Here is a 25723-nt window from a genome sequence, read left to right on the forward strand (position 1 = left end):
CAAGGCTTTCCAGAAAATGCTGGGTCTTATGGCAGCAGCTTTGCCAGTACTTCATTTGGGCCTGCTTCACATGCGACCCATCCAGTTCTGGCTGAAGCAGAGGGTTCCATCTGCGGCTTGGCGTCACGGTCGCTATCGCATAACTAATAATAATACTCGGTTACTTTCATAACCTCAGTTCCCTGAGATATGGGAACGAGTACTGCTTTCCTGGCCGTGCTATGATCTGCACGCCTCAGTCGCGTCATTCAAAGAAATATGAGATGCGGCGACGGAGCAGCCGCTTATATAGCCAGAGGCCCCACCCATTTTGGCGGGCTATGGCGGACTGCATAGCCATAGGCTCGCTCAGCGCCGCCGCCGAGCCATTGGTTCGATTTTATAGCACTGCACGAACCAATGGACGTACAGTTTCACTGCGTGATTGAAAAGGCTTCAGTTGAAGAGGCAAAAAGGAGTTTTTTCCCATACAAGCGTCTCACGGCGCAGTACTCATTCCCATATCTCAGGGAACCGAGGTTTCGAAAGTAACTGAGTACGTTTTACATTTTATTTGAAATTGTAATAACATTTCATAATATTATTTTGTTTCTGTATTTTTGATAACATTTTTTATTTAAATTTGATGACTTTCAAAAACCCTACCGACCCCAAACCTTTGAATGGTAGTGTAAAATGACTAACCTCTGTATATGATTTCAGCCAGACGAAAGCATTTATGTGAAATTTAAAAAGACAGATTATTGCTTTTTTATTGACAAATTAGTCTGACTAAAATCAAACATGCATGTAAACTAATATTAGTTTGATAAACAAAACTACACTGTTATATTAATCTTTTGGTGCCATGTTTCTTGTTTACAGCCATAAGACACCAAATTGTTGCTATGGTTATGTCCAAAATCATAATTTTGGGAGTGACTCCTATACTCCATGCATATACTGTAGAATGATAATTAAAGGGAGTCATTTCTGTATTTAAATGCGGTTGTCACTCCCAAAACTTTGCAGTTGCAGTTTGCAGCCCATATGTCTACATAGTAAATAAAATCCTTCTATTTCAGAACAGCATGAAAACCCCCTTTTTATGCGCATAAACCACTGTGATGTGGTTTAATCTTTGATTTGAGATGGGCGGGTCAATCTAATGCACTCTACCTTTTAATATCGAAAGCAAGTTTAGCTTTGACCGAAATCAACGTGTACAATTCATGCGTGTCGTGTGTCGTGACTAGTTACCGTAGACTTAACTTCTCTAACCGCTGATATATTCCAGCTCAGACTGGATCAGTGGTATCGTCCCCTGAGGGTCTCAAGGCTTTTTCCTTTCCTGGTCTTTCACTGTTCCAGGACCTGTATTATCAGTCTTACTCTCAGGTGGGCGTCCTGTTCGCCTCCATCCCCAACTTTAATGACTTCTACATTGAGCTGGATGGAAACAACATGGGTGTGGAATGCCTCCGGCTGTTAAACGAGATCATCGCTGACTTTGATGCGGTGAGAATTTCTTGCCTCCCAGCCTGAGATATGTATGTTTTGGCTCAGTGTGTGAGTTACCTTAATCCCACTCTAGGCTTCATTTATTTCTCCATCACATCACCTCTCTTTCTCTGTCTGTAGCTGATGGATAAGGAATGCTACAGAGACATTGAGAAGATCAAAACTATTGGCAGTACTTACATGGCTGCGGTCGGACTCGTCCCCACTGCGGAATCCAAGGTACACAGAGTGTGTATGTGTGCAAACACAGCAAAAATAATTGCCTTGTTTTCCAGTAAAATTATCTAAACGACTTTAAAACAAGATATATTATTTGAGAAGCAAAAAAAAAAAATGTTTTTAGAGAATGCACTGTTCTAAGGTTTGAGGCCTGTAAGATTTTTTTTTTTAATGTCTACCAGAGCAGCATTTATTTGATAAAAAAAACTATAAAAAAATCTGTAATATTGTGGAATATTATTATAATTTAAAATAACTGTTTTCTTTTTGAATATATTTTCATATGTAATTAATTCCTGTGATGCAAAGCTGAACTTTCTGCAGTCATTCAGTGTCACAAGATCCTTCAGAAATCATTCTAATATCCTGATTTTCTGTTCAAGAAACCTTTTTAGCATTATAAGTGTTGAAAACAGTTTTTCATATTTTTTGTGGAAACTGTGATCCATCTTTTTCAGGATACTTTGATGAATAGAAAGTAAAAAGAACAGCTTTTTCTTTTTCTTTCTTTTTTTATTTGAAATATAATTTTTTAGAAGAATGACTTTACTGTAACTTTTTATCAATTTAATGCATCGTTGCTGAAAAAACACTTTTGAATGGTAGTGTCTTCAATTAAGTTTGATATTTTTTGTTTAAGTATAAATCTAACCAAATTTAGTGAGGTTTACACATAAAAAGATAACATTTTATTTTACATAAAGTTATGCAACTGTGTTTTTCAAATGAATTTATTTTAAGGATGTTTAGATATTTTTAAAGTAAACTGTACAAATTAATCAGATTAGTCTGAGCCCTTGTGTGTGTGTGTGTGAGTGTGTGTGTGTGTGTGTGTGTTTGTGTGTGTGTGTGTGTGTGTGTGTGTGTGTGTGTGTGTGTGTGTAATTGTGGTTGTGCGGTCTTGAAAATGAGAGCATTAAGAGAGAGCTTGTGTGTGTGCATGTGTGTGTTTTCAAGCTAATCTCAGCTTGGGTGTATTTGCATTTGGCCTTGAAAGATGAAAATCATGTCATGGCACCACTCAAACCTGACACTGCTTTGAAAGCAAAACTAATATCAAATGCAAACGCACTTGTGTGTTTGTTTTTCTGTCATAGTGGAGACTTTCCATTGACTTCAGTTATTTTTATACCGACCTAATGATATTTTCTCCCAACCCTAATGCTAACATAAACACAGCACACGGCTTAATTAAAGGGATAGTTTACATAAAAATGAAAATTCTGTCATAGTCACCCTCATGCTGTTCTGAATCTGTATGCATGCCATTCTTTTGTGGAACACTGAAGAATGTTGGGACACAAACCATTTTGGAGCCCATTGACTTCCATTGTATGGACAAAAAAAAGACATTTCTCAAAATATTGTCTTTTGAGTTCCACAGAAAAAGACAGTCATACAGGTTTGGAACAACATGAGGGTGATATCAGTGATATGAAAATTATGAATGTGTTAGTAATATGAAATTACGATCTATCATAATGTATTCACCCTCATGTCACTCTAAACCTGTAAAATTCCTCCATTGAACACAAAAGAAATTTTCCATGCACCAAAAGCAAGTGAACCTGAAATCATATTTGGACTTCCTCATATTCAGACACATGATAACCAGATTGACATCAAGATTTTGAGAGAGTAACTATATCAGTTTGTTTTGACACAAAGCTATCATATGACTTCAGAAAACTTTGTTTTTGAGCATGACAGCTTCTGGTCATTATGCTATGCTGATTGGAGGGAAAAAAGAGCTGCATGAACATTCTTCAAAATATCATCTTTTGTGTTTCACAAAAACTTCAAATGGTTTAGTTAATGATAACAGAACTTTTTTTTTCTTTTTCTTTTTTTTTGCAGAAAAACTCCCATATTCTGATCATAAAATTATCCAACAATTACTCTGTTCATTATCTTATTACAAGTGCAGAGGTGGTAGTATATGAATAATGTCTTTCTGTTTTCTCTCTGAATAGGTAAAGAAGTCCATTTCTGAGCACCTGTGCAGAGTGGCTGATTTTGCCATCGAGATGTTTAATGTACTGGATGCAATCAACTACCAGTCTTACAATGACTTTGTGCTTCGAGTTGGTGAGTGTTACACCTTGTTAAAGCGAGGTGTAAACTGTGTTTGTGTGAGTTAGTGTGTGTAAATGAGTGTGTGTGCTTCTGTATAAGTGGAGGAAATACGTCAGTAAGTGTGGACATTGTGCCGGACATCCCGCATCCAGTAGGATGTCCTGAGTGTAACATGTTTTGTAAGGAACAGATTACATATAACAAACACACAGTTACACACATGCACGAACAAGCTACACTACATACAAACTTCTTAACAAAATGTCATGAATTTAAACATCTCACTATTAAGACATAATTGGTATGCTGCTGTTAACACAATACCCATACCTTCAGCTCTGATGGCCTCTAGTTGCTGGGTAGATTTTTTTCTTAAGCAGACAGCAGAAAGTGAAGGTTTAGCACAGGGAGCTGCTCAGAAAAACATACCAGCTACAAATCATTTTTAATGAGAAGGGCAGACAGAATGGAGAACTGGCGCAATCCTCTAAAACTGGCCCAAATGAGCAATCTGTAATTACATTTTTAAACCACTTGACAAGTTGCATTTGCAAAATTTAAAATTGCAGTTATGAGAAGGAATTTTGCAATATACTAATGACAAAATGTAATAGCTTTCTCCACCTCTGAAACATTTTTCTGCTGATGTAACCAAGGCCACATGGTAAGAAAAAATAATAAGATGAAATTCTGCTATTTATATTAGTATTTATTGCTGTTTTTTAAACAACTACTGGCCTCTTTCAAGGCCACACTACCTTTTTAGCGAATTAAATCACGGTTTCCACAAAAATATTGAGGAGTTTAAATATATATATATATAAATATATATATTTACATGTTTTAAAACTGTTTCAACATTGATAATATGAATTGAATCTTTACCAGCAAATCATCATAGAATGATTTCTGAAGGATCATGTGACACTGAAGTAATGATGCTGAAAAATCAGCTTTACCATTACAGTAATAAATTACATTTGAATATATAAATTGAAATTGTTGTTTTAAATTGTAAAAGTTTTTAATTGGATTTTTTTGTAGTGTGTGTGCGCATGTGTGTGTGTATACGATATACGTTAATATGAATAATTTTTTATTTAAAATAATTTCATTTGAATTTAAAATTAATTTTTGATATTTTTTACTAGTGGGTGCAGGGCACTATAGTTAATTTATGTAAGTGAGGATAGCAAAATAAAGTAAACTGTGACATATTACACCCCAAAATTCCTTATACAGTGGAAAACCAGTAAAACTTTATTCAGACACTTTGACCTGACCATGTCAATTTTAATTGCTAATGTTACCTTTTTGCACCACAGACTGAACAAAATTAAGCATTGCTTAGTATAATTGGTTGACCTAAATTGGTATTGCCTAATTGTGTACTTAAATTTAACAGCTGACAGCTATTCAACCTAATTCATTACATACCTTTCTATCAAAATTATCTGACATTATCAAGATGAATATGTTCTGACACAGTTTAACTCTAAATTCTTGTCATATCTTATTACCATTTTCTAAACTATAGTGAACAAACTGTGATAATGTGAGAAATGTTGAAGGTGTCTGAATAAATTTTGGTTTGACTGTGTGTGTGTGTGTGTGTATATATATATATATACATATAGCATCTATAAATGATTTTTGATACCTACAGACTAAGAAAAAATATGTAATATTTCACAATATTATGGTTTTACCTGTATTTTTTAAATAAATACAGCCTTGGTGAGCATAAGAAGCAATAAACAATTAAATTAAACATTTAAAAATCTTACCAACCGTAATTTTTAAACGGAGTCTGTTTTACATGTAAAAATGGCAAATGCAGGGACGTTAAATCTGATTACTTAATGATCTTTGTTGATTAGGTATCAACGTGGGTCCAGTAGTTGCTGGTGTAATCGGGGCTCGCAGGCCTCAGTACGACATCTGGGGAAACACAGTCAACGTCGCCAGCAGAATGGACAGCACTGGAGTTCAGGGTAAAATACAGGTAAAACAAGCACACCATCATTTAAACAAACCAGCACACCACTCAAAACAAATCTGACTTCATCGCCCTCTTCATCCCAGGTGACCGAGGACGTCTTCCGCCTACTCTCCGGTTATTATCACTTCCAGTGTCGTGGCCAGGTCAGCGTGAAGGGCAAAGGTCAAATGCTCACCTACTTTCTGGAGGGCCGAACTGTGCAAGGCGTGCAGCACACGCGATCCAAGACCCCCGAGCGCGCGTCGAGCCCCTGCATCCGGACCAAACTGGGATCAGCGCCCGCTGTCAGCACCTACGGGGTGAAAAGTCACACCGTAGGGCACGTTAGCACCCCAAACAACAGCATTCTGTACCTGCCCTCTGTATCCGTCAACATGGAGATGGAGGTGTGATCGCCAAGAAGACAGGTTCTACGGTGATCAATCAATGCATTAGTAATTCAGAGGCAGGGAGGGAAACCAAGTACAAGGTAGGAAGCGAGATGAAAAATGAGGAGAGACGAGACAGTTTTTGCACATGCAAACGTGCCAAACCGAGAAAGGCCCTCCCCCTTTCACGCACGTACATAATAAGCATGTATGCCTTTCTGTGTGCACGTATGCGTGTGTTTTAATGAGTCTTCCCCGAGCAACAGGATATCAGGGTCTCCTAAATGGGACCATGCGATCTACTGCAAAAAGCTTCACACCAGCCGTGGAGACACGTACCCACCGTGTGTGTGTGTGTGAGTGTGTGTGTGCGAGTGTGTGTGTGCACGTCTGTGTTATCTTGCATCTGAAAATGTCAAGAGATGCCACGGCGATTAATATTTTGAACATGTGAGGACCAAACGTTTCGTTTAAAACAGCGCTGTATTTTGTACGAGACTGAGTCAGGCCAGTTTCTGAGACGACGGAACACGTGTTGGGTTTTTCCCACCAAGACAAAGGAAAAGCTGGTTGCTCATATTGAGATTTGCTTCAGATAAATTGTTTACATGAAGAACACGTCACGGGTTTACAGACCTGATAGCAGAGTTATTCCCAGCTCTTTGGGTTTCAAGCACTCGTCTGCGGTTGCAGAGAGAGAGAGAGAGAGAGGCAGAAATACTAAACAACCGCAGTGAATCAGAGACTGCAATGATTTACTAGCGAATGCAAACGCTATCCTGTTTTGTAATCATTTACAGAAAATCGGTCGAGTCTGTGACGTGGGTAAATGTTTAACTTTGCGTGGGTTGAATCATCACAGTTTTCCTGTATGTGATGTGTGTACGCTCTTGGTGCTTGGACAAAACATCTGTATGCACTTGCTGCTGCCCTTTGCCCTCTGGGATCTCCTTTCCAGTAAGAACACGACAACTAATCCCATTGCGTTAAATAAGCGTCGAGGACGTGAAATATCGATACAATTGAGAAGCCAGCACAATCGAGACTGTCACTGATAATACTATTTACAAAAAGCAACCAAATTAGCTTCCAGTATGTGATCAATTGGTTTAATATACATTTATTCCACATCTATTTTGTAGGTGGTTGCACTTCGCTTTCAGATTCTCCTATCAATGGTAGCATCTCTCACTGTGCTTGCAGAACGATTTTTACCACGCGGTTAAACACTCATGATATTTTAGTGCTGGATGTTTCATGTGCTCTCTAGATCTTAGGTTAAACATCTGGATTTTAGTGCATTTGTTTCAGAGCATGCGAGCGTCTCAAACCTGCTCTCGGTTTGGAAAGCCTCACAAGCCTCATTTCGGATTTCAGAATGATCTTTTGGTTTTCTTTCTGTGCTATTACTGTATCTTTGATAGATTTCCCATGATGCCTAGCGAAAGAAGTTTGGCTTCAAGCATGCCGTTCTGCATGTCCCTCTCAGCATGCCGTAATTCTGTCAAGTTGCTCTATTTGATAACTGATTTGTGTCTCTAATGCATGCCTACTGCAAAAATACAACCAAGGGTGAAAAGTGTCGAAGATATGTTGCGAAACATGCTTTAGTAGCACTGCATGAGCCCAGAATAATTGCCTTCATGAAACGAACCATCTTTTTTTTCGTTATCTGACAGCGTATCCGCTTACCTGGTCCGTGCGTGGTGCTGTGGGGAAAGCTTTCTGGGAGTTTTGTAGCATTGGCGCTTTGTCGAGCTTTTGAAGTGACTGCCTTTTTATCCAGGGTCTGTTGGAGAAAGTGTATTTCTTTACACATACGGTTACCAACATATCAAACTGTGTTCTTTTCTAGCGTAACTTTGCGACATTGTGTGCATTTGGTTCCGTTTCGAACTTTACTCTCATATGGACTGATCAAACCACGTGGGGCTCATTACCGACTCGCAAATGGGCTATTTCTTTTATTCGTGTGAATTCGTTTTATTCATGTTTTAGCTACGTATTCAGGAACGCTTTCTCTGATTCTATTTTTCGCCTCATTTAGCTTCATTTGCCATGTATGGAATATTGCATATTTATTAACGTAAAGTGAGGAGCTGTTCGTTCGAGTTTCATATATGTAGATTTTTGTTTTTTCTTTAATGAATATGAATGCCAAATGCCAAAATGCTTATCGTATCACTGAATTTCAGATTCTATGATCCAACAAATGTAGCCAAACAGCTAAATGGTTCTGTTTGATATGGCTTAATATGATCTATTTTGACTACAGTGGCCTAACTTACTGCTGTTATGAACATTAATTATATATTAACTTTATTAATGCATAAAATGTGCACAGTAAAATCATAGAATAGATTTTCATGTCGATTAGATATTTTCATATTTGATACGGGTCAAAATTATTGTACGTATTAAATATATTGTAGAGTAAACGAAAAGAGTATTTTATTGATGATTTGTAATATTTGTGCTATTTTTGGGGTTGCAATGTATTTATTGCGATGGTTCTATGTGAATGTAAATTTCATATTGAGATCTTTTATACTTGTGTTTGCACTGTTCGGGAAATAAAATAACAATGAGAGATGACGTGAGGCTTCTGTGTGATGTTTGCAATGGTTGTGTTGTCGTGGCTGTGGCCATGACCTTGAATAAGGAGACGTCAATCTATGGACTGATTGTGAGAGTGAATGACCTGGGAGTTCTGACATTGTATAGCTCGAGAAAAACAAATGGGGCAAACAAGGAAGATTCAGACCCTCTCATGTGATTTAAAAAAAAAATATATATTTTAGTTATTTGTTTTTGTTTTTGTTTTGTTTTGTTTTGTTTTGTTTTGTTTTGCTTTGCTTTGCTTTGTTGAGTTGAGATAAGACTGATTGAAAACCAGTTTCCTCTACCACAAAAAATACATGTCTCCTTTTTATTATTTAAATTAAATTAAATTATATTTTATTTTTCATTTATTTTATTTTACAGAGACTGATGGAAAACCAGTTTCCTCTACCACAAAAAATACATGTCTCCTTTTTATTATTTAAATTAAATTAAATTATATTTTATTTTTCATTTATTTTATTTTACAGAGACTGATGGAAAACCAGTTTCCTCTTCCAGAATAGTCCATGTCTTTCTATTTTATTTTATCTTATTTTTTTATTTTATTTAATTTTATTGAGTTGAGTTGAGATTAAACTGATTGAAAATTAATTTCCTCTCCTACAAAAGTACATGTGTCCTTTTTATTATTTAATTTAATAATATTTTATTAGTTTTATTTTACAGAAACTTATGGAAATTTTTCCTGTTCCAAAAAAGTCCATGTTTTCATATTTTATTTTTATTTTATTTTGTTGAGTTGAGTACAGGTCCTTCTCAAAAAAATAGCATATTGTGATAAAGTTCATTATTTTCTGTAATGTACTGATAAACATTAGACTTTCATATATTTTAGATTCATTACAACACAACTGAAGTAGTTCAAGCCTTTTATTGTTTTAATATTGATGATTTTGGCATACAGCTCATGAAAACCCAAAATTCCTATCTCAAAAAATTAGCATATTTCATTCGACCAATAAAAGAAAAGTGTTTTTAATACAAAAAAAAAGTCAACCTTCAAATAATTATGTTCAGTTATGCACTCAATACTTGGTCGGGAATCCTTTTGCAGAAATGACTGCTTCAATGCGGCGTGGCATGGAGGCAATCAGCCTGTGGCACTGCTGAGGTGTTATGGAGGCCCAGGATGCTTCGATAGCGGCCTTAAGCTCATCCAGAGTGTTGGGTCTTGCGTCTCTCAACTTTCTCTTCACAATATCCCACAGATTCTCTATGGGGTTCAGGTCAGGAGAGTTGGCAGGCCAATTGAGCACAGTAATACCATGGTCAGTAAACCATTTACCAGTGGTTTTGGCACTGTGAGCAGGTGCCAGGTCGTGCTGAAAAATGAAATCTTCATCTCCATAAAGCTTTTCAGCAGATGGAAGCATGAAGTGCTCCAAAATCTCCTGATAGCTAGCTGCATTGACCCTGTCCTTGATAAAACACAGTGGACCAGCACCAGCATCACTGACTGTGGGTACTTGACACTGGACTTCAGGCATTTTGGCATTTCCCTCTCCCCAGTCTTCCTCCAGACTCTGGCACCTTGATTTCCGAATGACATGCAAAATTTGCTTTCATCCGAAAAAAGTACTTTGGACCACTGAGCAACAGTCCAGTGCTGCTTCTCTGTAGCCCAGGTCAGGCGCTTCTGCCGCTGTTTCTGGTTCAAAAGTGGCTTGACCTGGGGAATGCGGCACCTGTAGCCCATTTCCTGCACACGCCTGTACACGGTGGCTCTGGATGTTTCGGTCACACTTTATATTAGGTGGCCTTAACTTCTATGTACTTACAACAAAAAATAAGTACAATGTATTTGTTGTGTTCATATTGTATTGCAAAACACTTCTGCTGCTGTTGAGGTGGGATACGGCTAAGGTTAGGGACAGGTTTGGTGGTATGGGTAGGTTTAAGGTGTAAGGGATAGGTCAACAGTGTAATTATAAATGTAATTACAGAAATTAATTACAGAGGTAATTACATATAGGTATTTTTAAAAATATAAGTACAATGTAAAAACATGTATGTACACAATAAGTGCATTGTATCAAATGATTAATTTCAATGTAAGTACATATTAGTTAAGGCCACCTAATATAAAGTGGGACCGATGTTTCTACTCCAGACTCAGTCCACTGCTTCCGCAGGTCCCCCAAGGTCTGGAATCGGTCCTTCTCCACAATCTTCCTCAGGGTCCGGTCACCTCTTCTCGTTGTGCTGCGTTTTCTGTCACACTTTTTCCTTCCCACAGACTTCCCACTGAGGTGCCTTGATATAGCACTCTGGGAACAGCCTATTCGTTCAGAAATTTCTTTCTGTGTCTTACCCTCTTGCTTGAGGGTGTCAATGATGGCCTTCTGGACAGCAGTCAGGTCGGCAGTCTTACCCATGATTGCGGTTTTGAGTAATGAACCAGGCTGGGAGTTTTTAAAAGCCTCAGGAATCTTTTGCAGGTGTTTAGAGTTAATTAGTTGATTCAGATGATTAGGTTAATAGCTCGTTTAGAGAACCTTTTCATGATATGCTAATTTTTTGAGATAGGAATTTTGGGTTTTCATGAGCTGTATGCCAAAATCATCAATATTAAAACAATAAAAGGCTTGAACTACTTCAGTTGTGTTGTAATGAATCTAAAATATATGAAAGTCTAATGTTTATCAGTACATTACAGAAAATAATGAACTTTATCACAATATGCTAATTTTTTGAGAAGGACCTGTAAATGAAGGCTGATGGAAAAGCCGTTTCCTCTCCCACAAAAATCATGTCATCTTTTTAATTATATTTTTTATTTATTTTATTGAGACTGATGGAAAACCAGTTTCAATTTAATTTTATTTTATTGAGTTGAGCTGAGTTGAGTTGAGTTGAGATTAGACGGATTGAAAATTTGTTTCCTCTCCTACAAAATTATGTCTCCTTTTTATTATTTAATTTAACAATATTTTATTTTATTTTACAGAAACTGATGGAAGTGTTTCTTCTTTCACATAAGTCCATGTCTTCATATTTTTTTATATTTTATTTTATTTTATTTCATTTTGTTGAGTCGAGACTGATGGAAAACCAGTTTCCTCTCCCACAAAAGACTGTGTGTTCCTGCATGGGTATTTGCATTATATTAATGTGTGAAATAAACAGCAGTGCTTCAGAATATCGAGGCTTTAGGAACTGCCGTAGATCCGGCCTATTGTCCCACTTCTCTTTTCTGCATACTTCCACGGCTTTCCGACCGGGAGCTGCATTTTTTCATGTACAGGATGTGCCCGTTCCGAAGCATTTTGGGGAGCAGGGGAAAACAAAGAAGTCTTATCAGGCTGGCATGTGTAAGCAGCAAATAGACAGGATGTGACACATCGTACTGCCGGATACAACTTGCAAATGTTATTTATGAGAGAAAACTTACATATACACAATCACATCAGGGTGTCAGGATGGATGGACCTTTCAGCATGACCCACACTCAAATGTCATTCTTAACTTTACATAGTGTCAACTTGACATTACCCTGCAATGTAGGGCCTGCATCTTGTAGTATAAACCATCCTTCCCTACCCAACAACCAGTGGCGGTGTTTCACAAAACCATAGGGTATGGCAGTGGCGTAAAGAGCCGGCGTTCTGACGTAGAACCCAGATGCGCTGCTCCATGTGTACAAGCAGAGGAATACATGCGTCATGGTACTCTCATGAACATGAAGACTGACATGGAAGAGAAGAAATTGTTGAATAAATTGTTATTTGCGCACAAAAAGTATTCTCGTAGCTTCATAATATTACATTTGAACCACTAATATCACATGGACTATTTTAACGATGTCCTTACTACTCTTCTGGGCTTTGAATGTGGTAGTTTCATTGCTGTCTGTGCAGGGTCAGAAGGCTCTCGGATTTCATCAAAAATATCTTAATTTGTGTTCTGAAGATGAACGAAGGTCTCACGGGTTTGGAACGACACGAGGGTGAGTAATTAACGACAGCATTTTCATTTTTGGGTGAATTATTCCTTTAGAAATGATAGTTTTGTAATTATTTACTCAACCTCATGTTGTTCTACACCAAAAATAAGTCACACCACCTACTGCAATCTTGACATGCGATATTTGAATGAACATGAATGAGATTTGAAAGATTTCCAGCAAGAAATTACTTTTTGGTCTGTTTGTCACATAAAGGTTTATATGGATACAGAACACTTATTCGGTTTGATGTAAATGAAAAGTTTAGTCATTATCTACCACCCTCATGTCACTCTAAAATTGTATAACTTATTCAGTCGAACAAAATGTCTAAGAGGCTCTTTTTCATTCAATAAATTTGCGCATTGCTCATGGCTGTCAAGTTTCACATTTTGCTTGATTCAAAAGTTTGGGTTTGGTAAGATTTTTAAATGTTTTTGAAAGAAGTCTCTTATCATCACCATGCAAGGCTGCATTTATTTGATTAAAAATACTGTAAAAACAAATATTATAACAATGCAAAATAACTGTTTTGTTTATTAATATTTTATGGTAATTTAATATATTAATGTATATTGAAATGTAATTGAATACTGTGATGGCTGAATTTTAAGCAGCCATTGCACCAGTCTTCAGTGTCACATGAAAACAGTTGTGCTGCTTGATATTTTTGTGGTAGGTTGTAGGGAGGTTTTGTTGGATTCCTTTTTACCTGTATCAGAGCATGATATTTGTGAGATTGTGCAACAGTTGAAACCTTCGAGTTGTTTTAATTGACATGGTTCCTGTAAGACTGTTAAAAGAAGTGGCAACTGGAACTATAGGTCCTATTCTACAGTCTAGTGAACAGTTCTCTTATTTTTGGATGTGTTCCAGAGGAGCTAAAGATTGCTACGGTCCAATCAGTCCCGAAGAAGCCTTCACTAGATCCTGCAATTGTAAATAATTACAGACTTATCTCTAAACTACCTTTTATTTAAAAAATTATAGAAAAGGCAGCAGCCAAGCAATTATTGAAGGTCTTAATATTTTTGAGAAATATCAGTCTGGTTCTAGAGCTGACCATAGCACTGAAACTGCCCTTTTACGAGTGACCAATGATTTATTGATGGCAGAGGATGCTGGTGAATGTTCAGTTTTAGTTTTATTAGATTTGACTGCAGCTTTTGATACAGTTGACCATTCTATTTTAATTAATACGTTGGAAACATGGGTCGGGATTTCAGGTACGGCGTTGGATTGGTTTGTGTCTTATTTGTCAAATAGAACATTTGAAGTGTTAGTTGCAGGTGAAGTATCCCAACGTTCTGAAGTTGCATGTGGAGTTCCACAGGAATCCCTGTTAGGACCAATTTTGTTTTCAATTTACATGCTTCCGTTAGGTGCGGAAAATTGTTTCATCATTTACTCACCTTCAAGTTGTTCTAAACCTGAACACAAAAGAAGATATTTTGAATAGTGTGTTTAAGTTGACGGTAGCCATTGACTGCCATATAAATTTCTTTCACAACATGGAAAGCAAAGGCTATCGTCAACTTTTTGATTATTCTTAAATATATATTTTATTCCCAAGAGAAGAAAGAAACTCATGCAGGTTTGGAACAACTCGAGGGTGAGTAAATGAAGACAGAATTTTTGACTGAACTTTCCCTTTAAGCACTACACTCATGGCCAAAGGTTTTGGCAGTGACATCATTTTTGTGTTTTGCAAAGTTTGCTGCTTAAGTTGTTGTGGTGTTCATTCACATCGTTTCTAGATTATTGTGTAGAGTGATCAGATACATTTTAAATAATTGCTAAAAACTTTATAGGCCCAAAAATGAACTTTTCACACAAAAAAAACTAAACACATTTCACTGTTTTATTGATCCCGACACAAAATGACCAGCTAACATTAATTGACTAATCATATCAGCAGCACATGTGAAAGTGTGAATGAGTACTTGTCAGGTAAAATACTAATTAGGTTGTAAGAGCAGACTGACTGCTATAAAAGGAGGCAAGAAGCGCTTCCAATCATTGTGTTCTTGTTAGCAATGGTTACCTCCAAAGAAACACGTGCAGCCATCATCGCTTTGCATCAAAATGGCCTCACATGCAAGAAAATTGCTACACAGAATATTGCACCTGAAAGAACCATTTTCCGGATCATCAAGAACTTCAAGCAGAGTGGTTCGACTGCAGTGAAGAAGTCTTCAGGACGTCCCAGTGTCCAGCAAGCGCCAGGACCATCTCCTCCTGAGGAGTCAGCTACGGAATTGTGTCACCACCAGTGCAGAGCTTGCTCAGGAATGGCAGCAGGTTGGTGTGAAAGCATCTGCACGCACAGTGAGGCCAAGAAATTTGGACAACGGCATGGTGTCAAGAAGGGCAGCAAAGAAGCCACTTCTCTCCAAGAAAAACGTCAAGGACAGACTGAAATTCTGCAGGAAGTACAAGGTTTGAACAGCAGAAGACTGGTGCGATGTTATTTTCTCTGATGAAGCTCCCTTCCGACTGTTTGGGACATCTGGAAAATGGATTGTTCAAAGAAGAAAAGCTGAATGCTACCATGAGTCCTGTGTTGTGCCAACAGTGAAGCATCCTGAGATCATCCATGTGTGGGGTTGCTTTTCAACCAAGGGAGTGGGCTCTCTCAAAATTCTACCTAAAAATATTGCCATAAATAAAGAATGGTATCAAAACGTCCTGCAAGAGCGACTTCTTCCAACGATCCATGAGCAATTTGGTGATGATCTGTACATTTTCCAGCATGATGGAGCACTATGTCACAAAGCAAGAGTGATAAAGAAATGGCTCGAAGATCATTACATTGAAATTTTGGATCCGTGGCCAGGTAACTCACAGGATCTCAATCCCATAAAGAACCTGTGGTCAGTCCTCAAAAGGTGAATGGACAAGCAGAAGCCCACAAATTGTGATCAACTCTGAGAACTAATAAGGCAAGAATGGATCGCCATCAGTCAGGATTTGGCCCAGAAGCTAATATCCAGCATGCCAGAGCGAATTGCAGAGATTATGAAGAACAAAGGTCAACACTGTAAATATTGACTCATTATATATTTTTTGACAATAAAAGCCTTATGACTTGCTTATGACATGCGTATCATTGTTTTTCAGCATACCATACTGTAAAAAAAAAAGGTTTTCTTACATAGATTTTTTGTCTTGTTTTCAGCCAAAATATAAAAAAATTCTTAAATGAGGGAAGTAAAAAAATTTGTCAAAAAAAAACAAGTCAAAATTAAGTGAGTTTTTGCTTAGAACAAGCAAAATAATGCCAATGGGGTAAACAAAATAATCTAATTTCAAACAGAAAATAAGATTATTTTTCTTTGGCAGATTATTTTGCTTGTTCTAAGCAAAAAGCATTTTTGCAGTGTAGAAACTTGTGGAAAAATAATCAAATACTGAAGCAGCACGCTTTGCAAAACTTTTGGCCATGACTGTAGACTAACACATTTTACACTTGTATAAACAATTCTATTATTAGAAAGTGGTGTTTATTTTTCTTTTGGTCATGTCTTCTCTTGCTCAAAAAAAAAAAGTTCTTCACATCTTGAAGAGTGTTCCATGCAAGAAAGAAACTGATACAGGTTTGAAACTGCATGAGGGTGAGAAAATGATGACAGAATATCTTTTTTTGTGTGTGTGCAAACTATCCCTGTTGAATTACTACACAGGAGTGAACACAATGGAATAATCAGCCCAGCCTACTGAACCCTTTGTGAGTTAATAAGGAGGTTTGCTTATGGAAAATCTCCAGTCTGTCCTGTAGCTCACATACTGTAGCGGTGTCAGATCAGGCCTGGGCTTGCTTTTCCAGTTCTTAACCAAGCCCATTCCTTTCCTCATCTCTCAAATGATAATCTCTGCCCTCCAGCACATCAGCGCTCACAATGACTTTCATACGAAGATGCTCTCGCTCACTCCCATTTTTCCTCCCATCGAACGCCTTGCCAGAACTTGTCTTTTCCCCCTTTTTAACCGTCAGTCCCCTCTTACTGGAAACTGTAAACGTTTCCTGCTAAATGAAGATGTGTGTGTATTCTGTGTACGTGCTTATGAGTAAGGCGTAGGAGTGTTTATTACCTGCGGGGAGGAAATGACTCATTTTTTATGGCTGACATACCAAGATAAACAGCAGCGCTGACAGGTCATCAGCTTGCACACTTCAAACCCATCTGCTGTTGAGATCACAACGACACAGCTACTTGACTGGATAAGATGGCCTCAGATCAGCGTGGGGCTAATGATCAATTTCCACTTCGAGTTAGCCAACTGAACAATCGTGACAAAACACTTTCACAACAGCTTTCAGGCATACAGTACAAGGCTATTCAGTGCAGACAGCATATCTGATAAGAGGATCCAGCGGTGGTCTCAAAGACTGGATTTTTGATGGTTTGTGTGCACTGATGAAAGCGTTGTACTTTGATTTTACGCAAGGTATGGCATGCTCTATTTTAAGATCATAAACACAAATAAAACTGTCAAGCACTGATTGTGTAATTAGTGTTCAGATAAGTAAATGTTGAATACACATGCATAATAAACGAGTTTCATATGTTGCTATTTGATGTGTTGATAAACTTTTACCTAATATAAAATTAAGCCATGAAAAGTAGCTGGTTTTAAACATTTAAAGCTCTTCAACACTTCAACCCTGCTAGAAAAGTTACTGATATTCAAACAAATGTTTTTCTTAAATTTATGGAAAAAGTTTGTCAATTAGAAAGAACATAAGTTCAAACTTCCAAAGCTCAATTTAGGCTAAATTTCTCAAATCTGTTACCAATCTATCATAGTTTTTGGATTATATTTGGAATTATAAGGTTCTATCTGACATTTTTGTCAAAATTGAGTTGTTCACATCTTCTTATTCTGTGACTTATTTTACATTAACTGATGTTTTTTTTTTTTCTTAGTTATGTACATTTTGGGACTTAAATTAGAAAACAAAAAGGTTCTTTGTAAAAAGTATATGGAATGCAAAAACCTTGAAGCTCAATATCTCAAAACCATTTTATTTTATTTTGAAAAAACAAAAAAATAAATAAATCAGGGTTTTGGACAAATTATTGCAAATTTTAGTAACTCAGAACTTTGACTTACATTCTGGTGAGTTCTCTGAAAGTTATTAACAACCCTTCTTTCATAACATTAATAGAAATTTATTAAAAGTTATCTGGTTTAATAAAGTTTTCAAAATATTATCAAAAAAACATTATTTGAACATTCATGGAACCGTTTTTCCCCTTAAACGTTAGTTGGATGTTTGTCTAACTTGTTACTACAAGATTACTCCTTGTTTTAGAATGTTCAGAGAAAACTAAAAGTAATAATTAAAGTAACAGTTCCATAATGTTTGCAAAATAATACAACTGCATGTTCCCTTAATATTTGTGTAACGAAGAAAAAATAGAAACTCTCTCTCTCTCGCTCACTCACACTCACACACACACACACACACACACACACACCTCTTTTCACAGACCATTTGTTTTTAAAAAAACAAATAAAAACATTTTCACATTTTTCATGAGCCTTGTACTCTTTTTGTGAAACATGCCACAAGTTCCAGTTTGCCCTCAAAAATTCAATGAAGGCTTTCGGCGATGTCTCCTTGTTAGAAAGTGCAATCTGCTTCATCAATCACACTCTCAAACAATGAAACTCAGTTGCACGGATTAACTAGCTCAAACTTGGCAACATGAAAGACACCAAAATAGCATCGAAACAGACTCCACCATTAATTTCAGAATACGATGAGCTCTGCACAGCAGGTCACAATGTAATGGGCTTTTGGCATATCATCAATCCACTTTACTGCCACCAACAAAAAGGATGACTCACTAGTATAATAATTACATTTAAGACTTTTAGTTGTAAAATTGTACTGAGGCAGGTGATCAAGAATAATCAAAGAAATATGTGGCACAAGAGGTCATTGTCATTGAAATGGAATGTTTTATGATGATCACGGCAGTAAATGTGAAGAAATGGCATTCTTTATGCTGCAGTCAGAGCTTTTAAACAGGAGGGAGGTATTTTTATAAGTGGTTAAATTAGTGTCAAAAATTACTTAATTGAAAGGTTACTTTTTCAATTTATTTGTCCTTTTTATGCCTTTTAATGAAAACAGTAATAGTGAAAGATTGTAAAAAGTGGGAAAGCTATGTAATAAAATTAGGAGATTAACATGGTATCAAATTCCAATAAACACCACAGATTTATAAAATAAATAAACAAATAAAAATAGAATATTATGGCTAATTTAATAATGTCACTGTTGTCGAGAACATGCATTAAATTATTATTTATTTATGTTATTTATTTGAAGCTCTGGTTTGCCAACTTTTTCTTCTTGCTATTAATTTAATAATGTCATAGAAATGCTAATTGTTTCTCAAAAGAAAAAAAAAAACGCTGCAGAAATGCAAAAAATGTTCAAAAATTTGAATATTTTTTTTTTTGAAAGATGCAATAATGCATTAAATTCAAAAGTGACAGTAAACACATTTATAAAAATACTATAGCAACACAACTGTTTTCAACATTGAAAATAGGAAATATTTACTGTATTTTTGTATTTTTCAAATAAATGCAGCTCTAATGATCATTAGAGACTTCTGCCATAAACATTAAAAAAAATCTTACCAACCGCAAACTGTTTATCTGCAGATTACGTTCGGCCTGCGTCATGAAACTTGCATCTTGCAGGAGTGGCTCGACTCTGACGTGTTAACATCATTGTACTGTAGTGCAGGTTACTTAAATTGTGTCAGGTTTAACAAGTGAATCTGTAACAGATGGAAAACAAGTCAAAAGTTAAGCTAGCATTACAACATCTGCCAAAAATCTGTCCATCTCTGGTGTTAAAGGTGAAGACACAATCACGTTTGCTGAATCCAAGAAATGTGGGATTGCTTGAATTGACACAGACGAAGAGACTGTGTGTGTGAGTGTATGTATATAAACGAGTGTTAGATATGCCTGGACTTTACCGTTGACCAAATAAACACCTCTCGTTTGGCCATTTCCATGCTGGCTGGAGAGACGAGCCAGAGGAAGCCACACACAATGGAGGCCTGCGCATGAGAGCACATACGAGAAAGTTTTCCCACACACACACATATAAAATCATTTTGACACTTTGACTTCTATGCATTATGCACACATAACCACAAACACACACTACATCCAAGCTGATAATGGAGTCAAACTGCCGTTCACTTACAAACCACAACGATTTCCTCAAGTACATGGTGTATGTAACATTATCCACGAGAGAGAAAGAAAATGATTCGGGTCCAGCGAGGCAAGAATCATCCTATATGTGTGTGTACATCTCGGGAATAAAGGCTTGCATGAGAATTGATGGAAATGCATGCTGTGACAGGAGATCTGGCACCGGAGCAGCTGCTTCTTTAAACAACAAACATGTGTGGTCACACCCACAATCATCTATGATATTTCTGATCCAAAGTCATGTATTCGTAACCAGCAAACATTTCATTCAACTCTTGGTGGACAAAGCAGAAGAATATTTTACTTATCCCACTGGCAGATCATTTTACTTGTTTTAAGCAAAATGCACTTAATTTAGTTTTTGTTTTTTGTTTTCCCCTGAAAACAAGACTAAAGGTCTTAAGTCATTTTGCTTATCTAGTAAAAGTATTTTGATTTAAGTATCTTGATTTAAGAATTTTTAGATATTTTGACTAGAAACAAGACAAAAATACTAAGTAAGATAAGCTATTTTTTGCAGTGGTGGGTGAAAGGTGGCGAGTGTGTGACGGACTGTGTGTGTGTGTGCACGTGAGCTTGTGTATGTGTGTCACTTCTTTCATCTCACATTTCAGTTCGGCTGGTACGTACTATGCTAAACTGATAGATCTCTTCATATGTGTGTTGCACAGACATCTGGAAGGATTTAAGATGCACTAGATTATCATCCTTGGCCATGCCTGACCCTTAAGAACATTCTACAATCATGCTTTTAAGGAGAAGGAATGGGAAAAATGTTTTCACTCACATTACCTTACTTAACCTCTCCGGTAGAGTGAACATGGAATGCTATATATAGAACAGATAGAGGTGCAGTTTATCATGTCACACAATCGTGTGAAACAAAATTGTTGATTCTCAATCTGCAGTATCGTCTTTCTTTTTCTTTTTTTAAATACCATTGTAATGCACTGTAACTAAAGAGATAAACACATCATTGGCAAAAGTGCCTCTATTTACATTTTTGCAAAACTCCAAAAATACAAATGTACTGTACATAAAATTCACTGCAGTTTCCAACTGAAATTAACACTGTGGTTACTGTAAACAACTAATTGTATTCATTTTACACAAATTATGATAATGGGGCAGAGTACTTATTAATAAAAAATTATTTTCACTCAGCTGTTTGCACATTACTATGTCATGATCTCAAGACACTTTTATCATAGTGCAAACTATGATTTGAAAAGCTAATGCATTTTAACTGTTGGAGCCACATAACTGACAAGAGCAAGAACCAGGTGAGCTCATGAGCAAGTTTACTATGCCAAAAAAAAGAAAGAAAAAAAAGCCATATATGCCATATGTGACCCTGGACCACAAAGCCAAGGTCAATAAGGGTCAATTTTTTTCGAAATTGAGATTTATTCATCATCTGAAAGCTGGATAAGTAATCTTTCCATTGATGTATGGTTTGTTAGAATAGAACAATATTTGGCCGAGATACAACTATTTGAAAATCTGAAATCTGAGGGTGCAAAGTTGTCCAAATGAAGTTCTTAACAATGCATATTACTAATCAAAAATTAAATTTTAATATATTTACAGTAGGAAATTTACAAAATATCTTCATGGAACATGATCTTTACTTAATATCCTAATGATTTGTGGCATAAAAGAAAAATGGATCATTATGACCCATACAATGTATTGTTGGCTATTGCTACAAATATACCCCTGCGACTTAAGACTGGTTTTGTGCTCCAGGGTCACATATATAATTTACTCATCTTCAAGTTATTCCAAACCTGTATGATTTTCTTTTGTTCTGCTGAATACAAAATATATTTGAAGAATGTTGGTAACCAAGCAGTTTCCGGTAGCCATTGAGGGGAAAAAATACCATTGAAAGCAATGGCTACTGACAACTGTTTTTGTGTTCAGCAGAAAAAAAAGTAACTCATACAAGTTTGGAACAGCATGATGCTGAGTAAATGATGATGGAACTTAAATAACCTTGTACTATTCCTTTAAGTAAATAAGTTTTTATCTCACATTTACTTTTGTTAACACTACCGGTTAAGATTAGGGTTTAGTGTAGGTGGTGCATTATTTTTAAACACCATAGAACATTAAGATTTTAGCATTACTCACTGGACATTTAATTTCCAGACTGTCGTTTTATGTACAACAACCAATTTAATAAAATGTTGTCAGATTCATCTTCATCTGCTTTGGATACAACCTAAAATCTGTAAATGTTGGGACGTTTTTTAAATTTGAATAAAATTAAAACTTAAAGACTTTCAAATCACATGAGCCAATATTGTATTCACAATAGAATATAGACAACATAACAAATGTTTAAACTAAGAAATTTTACACTTTTATCCACTAAATGAGCTCATTTCAAATTTGATGCCTGCTACAGGTCTCAAAAAAGTTGGCACGGGGGCAACAAAGGGCTGAAAAAGCAAGAAATTTTAAAAAGATTCAGCTGGGAGAACATCTAGCAACTAATGAAGTTAATTGACATCAGGTCTGTAACATGATTAGCTATAAAAGGGATGTCTTAGAAAGGCAGAGTCTCTCAGAAGTAAAGATGGGCAGAGACTCTCCAATCTGTGAAAGAGTGCGTAAAAAGATTGTGGAATACTTTAAAAATTCAACGTCAAATTGCAAAGGCTTTGCAAATCTCATCCTCTACAGTGCATAATATCATCAAAAGATTCAGAGAAACTGGAGAAATCTCTGTGCATAAGGGACAAGGCCGAAGACCTTTGTTGGATGCCTGTGGTCTTCGGGCCCTCAGAAGACACTGCATCACTCGTTAGCATGATTCTGTCATTGACATTCCTAAATGGGCCCAGGAATACTTCCATAAACCTCTGTCAGTAAACACAATCCGCCGTGCCATCTGCAGATGCCAACTAAAGCTCTATCATGCAAAATGGAAGCCAGATGTGAACATGGTCCAGAAGTGCCGTTGTGTCCTGTGGGCCAAGGCTCATTTAAAATGGATTGTTTCAAAGTGGAAAAGTGTTCTATGGTCAGACGAGTCCAAATTTGACATTCTTGTTGGAAATCACGGATGCCGTGTCCTCCGGGCTAAAGAGGAGGGAGACTTTCCAGCGTGTTATCAGCGTTCAGTTCAAGGGCCAGCATCTCTGATGGTATGGGGGGGGTGCATAAGTGCATACGATATGGGCAGCTTGCATGTTTTGGAAGGCACTACGAATGCTGAAATATATATAAAGGTTTTAGTGCAACATATGCTCCCCTCCAGACGACGTCTATTTCAGGGAAGGCCTTGTGTATTTCAGCAGGACAATGCAAAACCACATACTGAAACAAGACAAAAATACTAAGTAAGATAAGCTATTTTTTGCAGTGGTGGGTGAAAGGTGGCGAGTGTGTGACGGACTGTGTGTGTGTGTGTGTACACGTGAGCTTGTGTATGTGTGTCACTTCTTTCATCTCACATTTCAGTTCGGCTGGTACGTACTATGCTAAACTGATAGATCTCTTCATATGTGTGTTGCACAGACATCTGGAAGGATTTAAGATGCACTAGATTGTCATCCTTGGCCATGCCTGACCCTTAAGAACATTCCACAATCATGCTTTCAAGGAGAAGGAATGGGAAAAATGTTTTCACTCACATTACCTTACTTAACCTCTCCGGTAGAGTGAACATGGAATGCTATATATAGAACAGATAGAGGTGCAGTTTATCATGTCACACAATCGTGTGAAACAAAATTGTTGATTCTCAATCTGCAGTATCGTCTTTCTTTTTCTTTTTTTAAATACCATTGTAATGCACTGTAACTGAAGAGATAAACACATCATTGGCAAAAGTGCCTCTATTTACATTTTTGCAAAACTCCAAAAATACAAATGTACTGTACATAAAATTCACTGCAGTTTCCAACTGAAATTAACACTGTGGTTGCTGTAAACAACTAATTTTATTCATTTTTACACAAATTATGATAATGGGCAGAGTACTTATTAATAAAAATGTATTTTCACTCAGCTCCTTGCACATTACTACGTCATGATCTCAAGACACTTTTATCATAGTGCAAACTATGATTTGAAAAGCTAATGCATTTTAACTGTTGGAGTCACATAACTGACAAGAGCAAGAACCAGGTGAGCTCATGAGCAAGTTTGCTATGCCAAAAAAAGAAAAAAGAAAAAAAAAAGCCATATGTGACCCTGGACCACAAAACCAGTCATAAAGGTCAATTTTTTTCGAAATTGAGATTTATTCATCATCTGCAAGCTGGATAAGTAATCTTTCCATTGATGTATGGTTTGTTAGAATAGAACAATATTTGGCCGAGATACAACTATTTGAAAATCTGGAATCTGAGGGTGCAAAGTTGTCCAAATGAAGTTCTTAACAATGCATATTACTAATAAAAAATTAAATTTTAATATATTTACAGTAGGAAATTTACAAAATATCTTCATGGAACATGATCTTTACTTAATATCCTAACGATTTTTGGCATAAAAGAAAAATGGATCATTATGACCCATACAATGTATTGTTGGCTATTGCTACAAATATACCCCTGCGACTTAAGACTGGTTTTGTGCTCCAGGGTCACATATATAATTTACTCATCTTCAAGTTATTCCAAACCTGTATGATTTTCTTTTGTTCTGCTGAACACAACATATATTTGAAGAATGTTGGTAACCAAGCAGTTTCCGGTAGCCATTGAGGGGGAAAAATACCATTGAAAGCAATGTCTACTGACAACTGTTTTTGTGTTCAGCAGAAAAAAATGTAACTCATACAAGTTTGGAACAGCATGATGCTGAGTAAATGATGATGGAACTTAAATAACCTTGTACTATTCCTTTAAGTAAATAAGTTTTTATCTCACATTTACTTTTGTTAACACTACCGGTTAAGATTAGGGTTTAGTGTAGGTGGTGCATTATTTTTAAACACCATAGAACATTAAGATTTTAGCATTACTCACTGGACATTTAATTTCCAGACTGTCGTTTTATGTACAACAACCAATTTAATAAAATGTTGTCAGATTCATCTTCATCTGCTTTGGATACAACCTAAAATCTGTAAATGTTGGGACGTTTTTTAAATTTGAATAAAATGAAAACTAAAAGACTTTCAAATCACATGAGCCAATATTGTATTCACAATAGAATATAGACAACATAACAAATGTTTAAACTAAGAAATTTTACACTTTTATCCACTAAATGAGCTCATTTCAAATTTGATGCCTGCTACAGGTCTCAAAAAAGTTGGCACGGGGGCAACAAAGGGCTGAAAAAGCAAGAAATTTTAAAAAGATTCAGCTGGGAGAACATCTAGCAACTAATGAAGTTAATTGACATCAGGTCTGTAACATGATTAGCTATAAAAGGGATGTCTTAGAAAGGCAGAGTCTCTCAGAAGTAAAGATGGGCAGAGACTCTCCAATCTGTGAAAGAGTGCGTAAAAAGATTGTGGAATACTTTAAAAATTCAACGTCAAATTGCAAAGGCTTTGCAAATCTCATCCTCTACAGTGCATAATATCATCAAAATATTCAGAGAAACTGGAGAAATCTCTGTGCGTAAGGGAAAAGGCCGAAGACCTTTGTTGGATGCCTGTGGTCTTCGGGCCCTCAGACGACACTGCATCACTCGTTAGCATGATTCTGTCATTGACATTCCTAAATGGGCCCAGGAATACTTCCATAAACCTCTGTCAGTAAACACAATCCG

The 25723-nt window shown here is 36.6% G+C and overlaps 1 protein-coding gene across 1 annotated transcript in view; it reads left to right on the forward strand.

The window, feature by feature from the left end:
* The window catches only part of LOC306880611 (adenylate cyclase type 1-like), a gene marked incomplete at its 5' end in the record, with an annotated part of 58073 nt that extends 51809 nt beyond the window's left edge, over positions 1–6264 (forward strand). The window contains 5 exons of the mRNA XM_079434243.1: positions 1351–1497; positions 1621–1719; positions 3693–3807; positions 5676–5800; positions 5881–6264. Of these exons, the coding sequence (XP_079290369.1) occupies positions 1351–1497; positions 1621–1719; positions 3693–3807; positions 5676–5800; positions 5881–6189 (795 nt within the window). The 3' untranslated portion in view covers positions 6190–6264. The remainder of the gene's footprint in view (positions 1–1350; positions 1498–1620; positions 1720–3692; positions 3808–5675; positions 5801–5880) is intronic.
* Positions 6265–25723: the final 19459 nt, after the last annotated feature.

Source organism: Barbus barbus, assembly GCF_936440315.1.
Source record: "Barbus barbus genome assembly, chromosome: 14".
Lineage (NCBI taxonomy): Eukaryota > Metazoa > Chordata > Actinopteri > Cypriniformes > Cyprinidae > Barbus > Barbus barbus.